At 37.5% G+C, this 13,236-nt stretch overlaps 1 protein-coding gene across 5 annotated transcripts in view; it reads left to right on the top strand.

Moving 5' to 3' along the window:
- PLA2R1 (phospholipase A2 receptor 1) overlaps nucleotides 1-13,236 on the top strand; it is a 127,502-nt gene that overhangs the window by 92,099 nt on the left and 22,167 nt on the right. For all 5 annotated transcript variants that reach the window (XM_054477948.2, XM_063647563.1, XM_063647564.1 and 2 more), the window contains 3 exons: nucleotides 1,055-1,194; nucleotides 12,125-12,242; nucleotides 12,920-13,050. In XM_054477948.2, coding sequence (XP_054333923.2) covers nucleotides 1,055-1,194; nucleotides 12,125-12,242; nucleotides 12,920-13,050 — 389 coding nt within the window. The remainder of the gene's footprint in view (nucleotides 1-1,054; nucleotides 1,195-12,124; nucleotides 12,243-12,919; nucleotides 13,051-13,236) is intronic.

Here is a 13,236-nt window from a genome sequence, read left to right as displayed (position 1 = left end):
AAGATTGGTTTTTTAAATTCTCTTCATCAGTGCAGTGTAGTTAGTTTGATTGTCCACTCATTCCCCTTCTTTCTAACCAATAAAAGATAATGATACCCATTACTCTAACAGATTCATAACTAACCTGTGCCCCAAGCCAGGAGAGGGATAAACATGGAAAATAATTTTGGGTGTGAGGGCCTCTGCAGAGAGTTAGGAAAGGAAAATCCGTGTGGTTAATCAGCTTGCTTTTACCAGCAGGTGTCACAACAGCCTACAGAAAGGACTGTTTTGAGAGTCTGGGTGAATAGCAGCTAATCTGCATTGAAAATAGCATTCCAGCCCCTCCTTCAAAATGCCAACATCTTTTGGGCTCATATTCCTGATCTAGAAAACTGAGCCTGCCCTTGCAATTGGCATGCATTCTGCCCTGTTCTGGAATTTATGACTTGGATGCCAATAAAATGCATTCTATAATCCTTATTCTGAAAATATAACTCTTCTAAATTAAAAAAAAAAAGCAGTTAGTTTGTCGGAGGCTAAGGATTTGAGGATATTTCTTACTGAAGACATGTCTATATGTGAGTCTGGTTTATTTAAGGATCAGTAGTAAATGCTATTTTCTTGGAAATTCTTGAGTTAATTTTTCTAAATTATTATATTTTCTAAAGAATTATAAAGTAGAAATTATCTACTGTTTTAGAATCTTTTTCCTCTCTGTACATTGAAATTGAATGTTTTAAAATGAAATTGTTACCCTACAAAGTATTCTTTTGCTATACAAGTCAAATATTCTTAAGATTTTAATCAGTTCTATGATTCAAATTGCAGTATTTATTTAGATTTTTTTAATTTGCAAAATTTTTACATTCTTCAATTAAAATTACTGGTTTGGCCTTGCCCAGTTAGCGTTTGTCCCTAGAGAAATCTAAGATCAGTACTTTAGTTCAGCTTCTAGATTTTAAAAAATAAATTATGAAAAAGCATAGCAGTCATAAAAGTAGTGACCAATAGAGAATGCCTTCAAAGAATCACCATTGTTCCTAAGCCATTTCTAACCCATTTTCTCCTTCAGGACTCTGGGGTAGTGAAGAGTGTTCAGTTTCTATGCCCAGTATCTGTAAGCGAAAAAAGGTTTTGCTCATAGAGAAAAAGAAAGATACACCAAAACAACATGGAACGTGTCCCAAAGGATGGCTATATTTTAACTATAAGGTAAGCTTGTTTTTCAAAAGTTGCCTTTGTTTCTCTTTTGTAGACAGTAATTTTGGAAAGTGTTCAAAAAATGAAAGTGGCTTTTAAAAGCTGTGAGTTGTCCATAAGACCTGGAATTTTTTTGTCACAATTTTCAAGAAATTTGAGTTTTCTGTTTAGTAACAAATCTTTTGGAACAAAAGATTTTTATCAAAAACAGCCTGGACACTGCCCCTCGTTTCTATACTCAGTTTTACTGTTGGCATAGTCATTTATTGTGCTGTATGAATGTTTCATTAGGTGTAACATATGTATGTATATGTATGTATACATGTGTGTGCATATGCATGTGTGTGTGCATATGCATGTGTGTGTGTGCTCATGTGCATGTGTGTGTGTGCACATGTGTATGTATGTGCCTGCATGCCTGTGTGTCTAGGTTCTGCTCCCAAATAAGCTGTAAATTTCAGAGGACCCAGACTCCATCTCCTACTCTTGTGTTTTCCCTGCCTGGAGCTGGCATAGAGCTCTGCCCACTAGTGAATTGAGGGACTAATAACTTAGCTTGGTCAATGTCATCTTGAGCCTCATAAAGCTGGTGCTTCCAAGCAGATTTGAATTAAAAGAAAAAAAAATTGCCAGTGGGGATATTTTAAACCAGATTTATTATTTCTGATGCTGCCTTCAATTAAGGCCTAGACTCCCTCCACTCTTCATATTTTATAATAAAATAACTTTATAGGCCTTAGGTGGAAGTAATTAAAATGCATCCCAAATTATAATTGTTTAACTCTTAGAAAATTAAAAAACCCAAACTGTGTCATCATTTCATATGCTAATATGAAATTCCTCTTCAATTGTGGACAGCCAATTTTTAATCTAAGTGTTCAGTTATATTGGCAGGGCTTTCTCTCCTTTGTGATCTTCCTCCCATTGTTAATTTGAGAAATGAGGCCACTTGGATTTTTCACACATTCATTGAGTACCCACTAGACATTTGGCACTGACTTTTAAATTGTTTTAATATCTGGTTAATACACACAATATAGAATTCACCATTCTAGCCATTTTTGTTTACTGTTTACTAGTGTTAAATATCACATACTCACACTGTCATTCAACAAATCTCCAGACCTTTTCCGTCTTGCAAAACTGAAACTGTACCCATTAAACAACTCCCTGTTCTTCCTACCCTGAACCCCTTGGCAACTACTGTTCTACTTTCTGTGTCTTTGAATTTGACGACTTTAGATATCTCATGTAAGTGGAATCAGACAGTATTTGCCTTTTTGTGACTGGCTTATTTCACTTAGCATAATGTCCTCAAGGTTCACCCACACTGGCATGCGACAGGACTTCCTTTTGACAGTTGGACAGTATTCCATTGTATGGATATACTACATTTTGTTTATCCATTCATCCATTGGTGGACATTTGAGTTACTTCCCCTCTTAGCTAATTGATTTTATGTCTATTTCTTATAGCACTGAATTTTAAAAATATATAGAATTACTATCCTCATTTTACATATGAGAAGACAGATGCTAACAAAATTGTGTGACTTTTCTGAAACTTCATAGTGAATAAGCATCAGGCCAAGACGCACTTTTTGTTTTCTGACCCTGAGTCTGGTGGTCTTGCCCCTTTCCTATGCCTGCCACTTCACGTTGGCACTTAAGGATTGCCACTCCAGAAATGCAAATTAAAACAACAGTGAGTGATTTGCCACTGCACAGCTACTAGAATGGCCCAAATCCAGAGCACTGACAACACTACATGCTGGCAAGGAAGCCGAACAACAGGAGCTCTCATTCACTCCGGGTGGGAATGCAGAATGGTACGGCCACTGTGGAAGACAGTTTGGCAGTTTCTTACAAAACTAAACATAATTTTACCATTTGATCCAGCAATCACACTCCTTGGTATTTACCCAAAGGAGTTGAAAACTTATGTACACGTAAAAACCTGTCCATGGATATTTATAACATCTTTATTCTTAATTGCCAAAACTTGGAAGCAATCAAGATGTCCCTAGTAGGTGAATAAATAAACTTGTACAACCACACAATGGAATATTACTCAGTGCCAAAAAGAAATTAGCTATCAAGCCTTTAAAACACATGGAGGAAACTGAAATTCATATTACTAAGTGAAAGAAGCCAATCTGAAAAGCCTACAATACTGTATGATTCCAACTATATGACATTCTGGAAAAGACAAAACTAGAGAGACACTAAAAAGATCAGTGGTTGCCAGGTGTTGCAGGGAGGGAAGGATGAAGTTGTGGAAGATTCTTAGGGCAGTGAAAATTCTCTGTATGATAGCACAATGGTGGATGCATGTCATTAGACATTCGTACAAACTCATAGAATGTATAACACAAAGAGTGAACCCTAATGTAAACTATGGACTTTGGGTGGTTATGATGTGTTAATGCAGGTTCATCGATTGTAACAGATGTACCATTCTGGGGTGATGGGGCATGTTGATAATGGAGGAGGCTGTGTATGTGTGGATCAGGTGGGAAATCTCTGTACCTTCCTTTATTTTTTGAGACGGACTCTCAATCTGTCACTCAGGCTGGAATGCAGTGGCATGATCTCCCCTCACTGCAACCTTCATCTCCCAGGTTCAAGTAATTCTCTTGCCTCAGCCTCCCAAGTAGCTGGGGTTACAGGTGCCTGCCACCACGCCCGACTAATTGTCGTATTTTTAGTAGAAACAGGGTTTCACCATGCCACGCTGGTCTCGAACTCCTGACTTCAGGTGGTCCACCCGCCTCGGCCTCCCAAAGTTGTACCTTCCTCTTAACTTTGCTGTGAACCTAAAACTGCTCTTTAAAAAATGAAGTCTTTAATTTTTTTTTAAAAAAAAGAGTTGCTGTATCAGCTTAGCCCCATGACACAATGAGCTCAGTGGCACCGTGAGATATTTTCTAGAATAGTGTAATTGTACTCTAAAACTTTACTATACTAATGAGGTACACTATTTTTTAATCATTGATACTTTCTGTATACTTCCCATTTTCTCAAACTATAAAATCTTTCTACCAGGTATAAATTATTTTCACATTTCAGTATGAGAAACTTGTAGCTAATATTCAATAAGACACTGAGTATTACTAAGTCTTTTATTAAAACCTTTGGCAATTAGTTTTTTAAAGCATCTTTATGGTCATAAATAATGTAACATAACATTTTCCATTTTAACCATCATTGAGTGTACAACTCAATGGCATTAACTACATGCACAATGTTATATAACCATCATCTCTATTTCCAAAACATTCTCACTATCCCAAACAGAGACTCTGTAACCATTAAGCACTAACTTCCTGTTCCCCATCCCCTGGTAACCTCTAATCTATTATCTATCTCTGTGAATGTGCCTATTCTAGATATTTCATATTAGCGAACTCATACAATATTTGTCCTTGTGTCTGGCCTATTCGCATGATGTTTTCAAGGTTCATTTGTGCTTTAGCATATATCAAAATTTCATTCCTTCTTGTTGCTGAATAATATTCCTGTGTGGCACGGGCGTTTGTGTATATGTGTGAATATTGCACATTTTGTTTATTCATTCATCTGTTGATGGGCACTTGGGTTGTTTTCACCTTTTGACTATTGTGAATAATGCTTCAATGAACATTGGTGTGTAAGTCTCTGTTTGAGTCCCTATTTTCAATTCTTTTGAATGTATACCTATGAATGGAATTGTTGGGTTATATGGTAATTCAGTAGTTAGTTTTTTGAGGAACTGACAAATGTTCTTCCACAGTGACCAAACCATTTTACAATCCTGCTAGCCGTGTGTGAGGGTTTCAATTTCGCCACATCTTTGCCAACTCTGGCTATTATATAGCCATCCTAGAGCATGTTAGGTGTTATTCCATTGTGATTTTGATTTGCATTTCTCTATTATCTGATGAAGTTGAGCATCTTTTCATGTGCTTGTTAGCCATTTGTTTATCTTCTTTGGAAAAATGTCTATTAAAGTCCTTTGTCCATTTTTAAATTGGATCATTTGCCTTTTTATTGTTGAGTTATAGGAATTCCTTATATATTCTAAATATTAAACCCCATCCAATATATGATTTATAAGTATTTTCCACCATTCTGTAGGTTGTCTTTTAACTTTCTTGATAATGTCCTTTGATGCACAAAAGTTTTTAATTTTGATGAAGCCCAATTATCTACTTTTTGTTTTGTCACTTGTGCTTTTGGTATCATACTTAAGAATTCACTGCCAAATCCAAGGTAATGAAGATTTGCCCCTGTGTGTTTGTCTAAGAGCTTTATGGTTTTAGCATTTATATTTAGATTGTTGATCCATTTTGAATTCACTCCAGTATGTGACAATTAGTTTTTCGCAACTGTTAGAACAAGTTTATCCTGGCATGGTCTCTAGGGAACAGGCATAAAGGAATGCCTAGCTAATCTCCAAATCACATTTCTGGTACAGATATTGAACAACCCAAAAGCATGAACACAACTGTCCTAGTTACTAACTCATGCCTCCTCTCATGTGTAAAAGAGGATTTTTTTATACTTTAAGTTCTGGGGTACATGTGTAGAACATGCAATTTTGTTACATAGATATACACGTGCCATGGTGGTTTGCTGCACCCATCAACCCATCACCCACATTAGGTATTGCTCCTAATGTTATCCCTCCCCTAGGCCCCCAGCCCCCGACAGGCCCTGGTGTGTGATGTTCCCCTCCCTATGTCCATGTGTTCTCATTATTCAACTCCCATTTATGAGTGAGAACTTGTGGTGTTTGGTTTTCTGTTCTTGTGTTAGTTTGCTGAGAATGATGGTTTCCAGCTTCATCCATGTCCCTGCAAAGGACATGAACTCATCCTTTTTATGGCTGCATAGTATTCCATGGTGTTTATGTGCCACATTTTCTTTATCCAGCCTATCACTGATGGACATTTGGGTTGGTTCCATGTCTTTGCTATTGTGAATAGTGCTGCAATAAACATACGTGTGCATGTGTCTTTATAGCAGCATGATTTCTAATCCTTTGGGTATATAGCCAGTAATGGGATTGCTGGGTCAAATGGTATTTTTAGTTCTAGATCCTTGAGGAATCACCACACTGTCTTTCACAAAGGTTGAACTAATTTACACTCCCACCAACAGTGTAAGTGTTCATATTTCTCCACATCCTCTGCAGCACCTGTTGTTTCCTGACTTTTTAAGATCGCCGTTCTAACTGGCCTGACATGGTATCTCATTGTGGTTTTGATTTGCATTTCTCTAATGACAAGTGATGATGAATATTTTTTCATATGTCTGTTGGCTGCATAATGTCTTCTTTTGAGAAGTGTCTGTTCATCTCCTTTGCCCACTTTTTGATGGGGTTGTTTGTTTTTTTCTTGTAAATTTGTTTAAGTTCTTTGTAGATTCTGGATATTAGACCTTTGTCAGACGGATAGATTGCAAAAATTTTCTCCCATTCTGTAGGTTGCCTGTTTACTCTGATGATAGTTTCTTTTGCTGTGCAGAAGCTCTTTAGTTTAATTAGATCCCTTTTGTGTATTTCGGCTTTTGTTGCCATTGCTTTTGATGTTTTAGGCATGAAGTCTTTGCCCATGCCTATATCCTGAATGGTATTGCCCAGGTTTTCTTCTAGGATTAAAAGAGGATATTTTAAGGAAATTAATGACAAGTCAAATCCTTAGCATTTGATAAATAATTCTTAGAAAGCTGGAATCGTTGTTTCTGGTTCAGCCTTTTGCTATTATCCTTCCCCGAAACTTGATTTTTACCCACATAGTTCAGCTCCATCCCATGTGTCCTCCTGTGCACACGTAGAGAGTATGTATCTATGGGAATGGTGGCAGTGATGGCAGAGCAGACCCAAGGCAAAAGAGCAAGTGAATGCTTCCTATGAAAGGAATAGAGAAGGGCATAAATATGTGCATGAGAATGGCGGGGAGGGGAGGCGCCTTCTGAAGCTAGCCCTGGGGCATGATTAAAACATCCTCGTGTAGCTCAGAGTTATAAAAAAAAAATATTGATAACTAACAGCTAGATCAGTAGTTTTCAGCCCTGGTCAAATATTAAGAATCAGCAGGTGAGCTTTTTAAAAACATCAAGGTGCAGGAGATGTCCTGAAGATTCTGATTTAGCTGATCTGCATGGGATCCAGACATCTGTATTTTTTTAAAGCTCCCTCAGTTATTGTAATGTGTGGCCAATATTTGCCCAGCAATTCAACAGTCATAAGTTCCACAACTCTTTCTTCAAGGCATTAGGAGAATTTGATTACAAAGGATATCATCACAGCAGGCTTCATGAGTAGGTGGCAATTCACCTGGCACAATGTCAGAGTCACCATGCATGTCTCCGCAACCACAGTGCCTTCTCCTGCACATTAATGCCTAAAATTCCACCACTGGAGTTTCTCTCCTTTGTCTCAACACTTTCCATTATTTTTAAAAGGGAAATATTTTTGAGATTGCCTCATCTGTCATCTACACCTTGTTACAAGTAAGTTTATCAGATTATTAGGAAAACTGTTAATAGGAGAGTTGATAGCTGAGAGGAGTGGGATGGTTTTTCCCTATTAACAAATAAAGCTACAGAAGGAAAACTGGGAGATAGCAATGATGGACCTTCTTTACTTCACAATTCTGAAATGAGTTCCAATATATTATGTCCCATTAAACTTTGCTTATTGTTTGTGAATTTCCTAGGACTGATTTTTATTGGTTATTTCTAAGGAAAAAAATCCCACTTTGTTGACAAATTAACCACCTTTTAGAGTTTTTAAAACTGAGATACACAGAAATTAAGCATCTTTTCTAATGTCTCATAAATAGTTTTCTCTGTGTTTGACAATGTAAAAGAGGTTTGACCAGGGATTTACCCAGGAAGAATGAGTCATCTAAGATACTTGTCCCAGCAGATCTGTGGGAGGAAGAAATTCTAAGTGTGTGTGTGTGTGATTAACTCTTGTGCTTCTACTTACATATTTTTATTCAAGACCTGGATTGAGTGGTAATGGCTGCTTTGCACCGTCTAGTTTGGGATTAGTCAATATTTGATTTTGTGCATAACATAGTTTTTTCTTAAAAATACTCTCACCTCTTTTTGGAACTTATTCAAATTGGAGCACCTTATTCATTCATTCATTTACTACCTGGATGTCGGGAATTCAGTGGTGACGAAAAACAGACACAGCCCCTTCTCTTTTGGTGCTTACACACTAGAGGGAGAACAAACATTAGTAAATCGATGAGGAAAATGGCTGTGTAATTTAAAACTGTGGTGTACGTGATGAAGGAAAGTTATGTGGTTCTAGAAAAGTGTATAGCCAGAGGACCTGACTGAAGTGATCAGAAAGGCAGGGAACATTAAAAATAGGGGGAGCCGCATGTGCTAAGGTCCTGCAGCAAGTTGGGAGTGTGACATTTAAGAAACTAAAGAACGCATAGAGAACTAGAGTGGCCGAAGGTGAGACAAAAGAAGTGGAAAGAGTGATACCGTGTTGGACTTCTGGCCTCTATCCTAAGAGCAGTGGGAAACGTTTCTTGACGGGTTTAAAACTAAAGAAGGACATGACCAGGACCAAATTTTAAAAAGTTACTCTAGATGTAGTGCCAAGGATATATGGGAGAAGGGCAAGGGTGAGAAAGGTAAGGGCAGTTAGGAAGCTATTGCTGTAGTGCAGGCAAGAGATTAGTAGGTTGGGCTAAGATGGTGGTGGCAGAGACCATGAGGCAGTGGGAATGGGGGATGGGTGAGGGGGCTTTTTGGGAAATGAGATGTCCAAATGGTATGGCTGTTGGGGAGATGGAGTGGGAAGGTAAGGATGCCTCTGAGGCTTCAGGCTTATTATATGTGTATAAGTGCATGCTGACTGTGCCATTCACTGTGAGTAGGAACACTGGGAAAGGACCAAGTTTGGAGGGAACTGAATTTCATTTTCAAATATTGAGCTAGAAATGATTTTGAGACAAAAAAGAATTTTATATTGAAAACCCATTTAGAATATAGTAGGACCCCATTAATTCACAGTAATAATCAGAGATGCATTAAACTTGATCACATTTTGCAAATTAGTAAGTAAACAGTTTTAAATTAAGGATGCTGTACTTCATCTTGCTGCTTTGCCTTAATTATTAATGACACAATTTCGGAGTGTGTTAGTAAATATGTTATATTTTTAGAAACAATGAAGTCGTGGTAATGGGAGGCCACACTTCTGTAGTCAAGCTAGTAAATCCTGGCTGAGGCAAACATAGAGGAAGCAGAGGAGGTATTTTTCTGGAGAGATTTATCGAGCTAACTGAACCAATGAGGTTCATTGGTATTTATGAATGGTTCATTAGTGTAACTATCTGAACACAAGGTGAATTCACATTAAATGATAAGACTTCCCAATAATTAATATGTGCCACTCTTTAGAATCTGTAATTAGAGGAAAGAGGCAAAATGAAAGGAAATAGATAAAAGGATAGTTGTTATAAAATTAAACTCCTTGAAAGCCAATTCAGTTTATTTGTGAAGCAAACAAGACAAAAAGGACCAGAAGAACTGAAAATGTATTTTCTCTCTTAGTTGGCAACTCAACTTCAAGCTAGTTCAGGGTTTCTGGTTTTTATCCTAAGAGCAGTGGAAAATTCCTGAAGGGTTTAAACTAAAGGGTGACATGATCAGGACTGAGTTTTAAAAAGAATTACCTTACACTATTGACATTTGGGGTCAGATAATTCTTTCTTTTGGAAGACTGACCTGACCTGTGCTTTGCAAATGGTTAGCAGCATCCTTGTCTCTACCCACTAGTTGCCAATAGCCATACCCTCCCCAATTGTAACAGTGAAAAATATCTGCAGGCATTATCAAAATATACCCTGAGGGGCAAAATTGTCCTATTGGAGAACCACTGAGCTAAATTTAGAATGACTGACAATGTCATTTGACAACCATTTTAGGGTCTGTTGGCTTTTATTTTGCTTAATAAATGTTTACTAGGGACCTTCTCTGGTGTGATGTTCAAAGAGGAGTAAGACTTAGTCTCTCTGCTTTTAAGAGGTATATGATGGTGGGGAAGGGGTGGAGAACTGAAAAATTTGGAAATTAAAGAATGATGGGGAAAGATATTATATTAGACCAGTCTTGCATTTCTATAAAGGAATACCTGAGACTGGGTAACTGATAAAGAAAATAGGTTTATTTTGACTTACAGTTCCGCAGGCTGTACAAGAAGCACGGTGCCGGCACCTGCTACTGGTGAGGGCCTCAGGAAGCTTATAATCATGGCAGAAGGTAACAGGGAACCAGCATGTCACATGGCAAGAGCAAGAGCAAGAGGGTGAGGTGAGAGGAGGTTCCAGACTTTTAAACAATCAGATCTCACGTGAACTGAGAATTCATTGATCACCTAGGGGATGGTCCTAAGCCTTCACGAGGGATCTGCCCCATGATCCAATCACCTCCCACCAGGCCTCACCTTCAACACTGGGAATTACATTTCAACATGAGAGTTGCAGGGAACAGACATCCAAACTATATCAGGTATCATTCCAGAATAAGGTAGGAAAGGATGCTTGTTCAAGTGTAGGTTTCCACACTAACCTAGAATTATCCTGTAGTGGCGAGATCTTAGGATCTGACCTATCAATGACTAGGGTTATCTGTGTTCATTGATGAGAGAATTGAATATGAGAGAAGAAACCCCAGCAAGTTCCAGATGAAACATCCTTTGCATAAAGTTTCTCCTGACCTCTCTGGAATTTTGCCCGATCCATTATAACCTTTCTCTTCTATCTTTTCCTCTCACCTAACTCCATCTGGTCCTACCAACATTCTTAAATTTCATCGAACTTTCGGGGAAAAACAAACAAACTTATTTTCAACCCTGCCTGTCCTGCCAAGTATGTATCATTCCATTTCTCATCCCATCCCATAAGAAAGAAACCTCTGTGGCAGGGCGCGGTGGCTCACACCTGTAATCCCAGCTCTTTGGGAGGCCAAGGCAGATGGATCACAAGGTCAAGAGATCAAGACCATCCTGGCCAACATGATGAAACCCCATCTCCACTAAAAATACAAAAATTACCCAGGCATGGTGGTGTGCACCTGTAGTCCCAGTTACTCAGGAGGCTGAGGCAGGAGAATCACTTGAACCCAGGAGGCAGAGCTTGCAGTGAACCGAGATCTCACCACTGCACTCCAGCCTGGACAACAGAGCAAGACTCCGTCTCAAAAAAATAAAAAAAGGAAAGAAAAGAAACCTCTGCCATAATGCAGACATGATTCTCTCTTGCATAACACTCAACTTTTATTGCCAAATTCCTTTTTTGTGTTCCCTTTAACATTGATGGCCAACCTTCCCCTTCATTTCTACTTCTTCCCAGGTTTCTTTGGTCATACCCTTGCTTTCTGTCCCACTGGGATCATTTATTTTTCTTCTCTGGCTCTTCCCAATAGACTTAGTGACCAAATGGCTGACGCAAGTATTTAGTGAATTTAAACACCTGATGTGTTTGACTCCCCATTATTTCTCTCTCATTTAAAGTAAGGAGGTGTGTTTGTAAATAAAATTGAACTAAGCTGTTCATTGCCACCCCCAGAATGGTTTTTTTTTTAGATTAAATGTGCCCGTGTAAACTTTGCAATCAGAGTGGCTCCTTTTTAGGAAGAATACTACTTTTCATTGTGCTGAAGGCACTGTTCTGACATTTCACTGACAAAACGCATCCCTGCTTCTGTTCCTGCCTGCTGCAAATGCAGGCAAGTCATTAACTCACCCTGAAAGCTGCTCCTCTTTGTTTTACTGTAACACCTTTGGAGGAGTTGAAAGAAAAATGAGTTCTTTCTGCCCAAGAAAATTATAAAGAATTTTCAAAGCTGATATTCAGTGTCTTTGGGAAATTTTTAATTCACTTAGAAAAATACAGAAATGAATGTTTTGTTTTGACATTTTTTGATAGTGCCTTCTGCTGAATATCCCCAAAGACCCAAATAGTTGGAAGAACTGGATGCATGCTCAACATTTCTGTGCTGAAGAAGGGGGGACCCTGGTCGCCATTGAAAGTGAGGTTGAGCAAGGTAGAGTACTCAAGATCCAACCAGGTCAAGATAACCATTTTTATTCAAGTATTTATTAAAATATCCCCCCACCTATACTAACATTCCCAAATCAACATTTAAAATATTGTGTTGCTGATGATACACAAGTTTTCAGTTTGATCCATAGGTTTTATTTCATGATATCTGTAAAAGTTAGTGTACTGCATTGCTTATAAACTGCTGGGTTTTGGAGCCTTTTCTCTCACCAGTAGCAGTGGAATATAGGACGTATTTATGGCCTGTATTTCAAAATGGCTAAAAGCTATGATCTACATGTAACTGCATGGTATGATTTTTAGATCCCTTTAGATTTACCTACATGCTTTTATTTGATATTTAAACAATTATATACTTTAGTTTAAATATAGCAGATAAATTCTCTTTTGTTTAGAAAGTTAATTAATGAACACTGGAAATTGTTTTGTTAATGATATGATGAAATCTCAGGTTATCCAGCTAATTTCTGTCAATTTAAACTAAAACAAAAGTGAAAGAAACTGCATTACCTTAACAAGGATAAAGTAACAAATTCCTATAAATGATTCATAATTATGTTTTGCTGGCATTTAAATATAATCATAGCTATAAATAAGATGCAGTAATTACCCAAATGCTTTCTACAGTATTAAATTAGATAATGTATTCCTGTTTTTCAGCTTTCATTACTATGAATCTTTTTGGCCAGACCACTAATGTGTGGATAGGTTTACAAAATGATGATTATGAAACATGGCTAAATGGAAAGCCTGTGGTATATTCTAACTGGTCTCCATTTGATATAATAAATGTAAGTTTTAAGATTTATTTTTTGGAGATCACTTTGACAAGATATTTTATTCAAGACTTGTTTACTAAAGCTTTTTTTATTTCCCATATTTTGTAGGTATAAATTTATATTAGTTATTAATATATTAATTTTTAATGTAATTTTATATAATTTTATGTGTTCTATTAATATAATTACTCATCACCA

The sequence above is a fragment of the Pongo pygmaeus genome, chromosome 11 (assembly GCF_028885625.2).
Source record: "Pongo pygmaeus isolate AG05252 chromosome 11, NHGRI_mPonPyg2-v2.0_pri, whole genome shotgun sequence".
Classification (NCBI taxonomy): Eukaryota; Metazoa; Chordata; class Mammalia; order Primates; family Hominidae; genus Pongo; species Pongo pygmaeus.
Note: the sequence above shows the minus strand (reverse complement) of the source record. Positions and strands in the feature narration are given on the sequence as shown.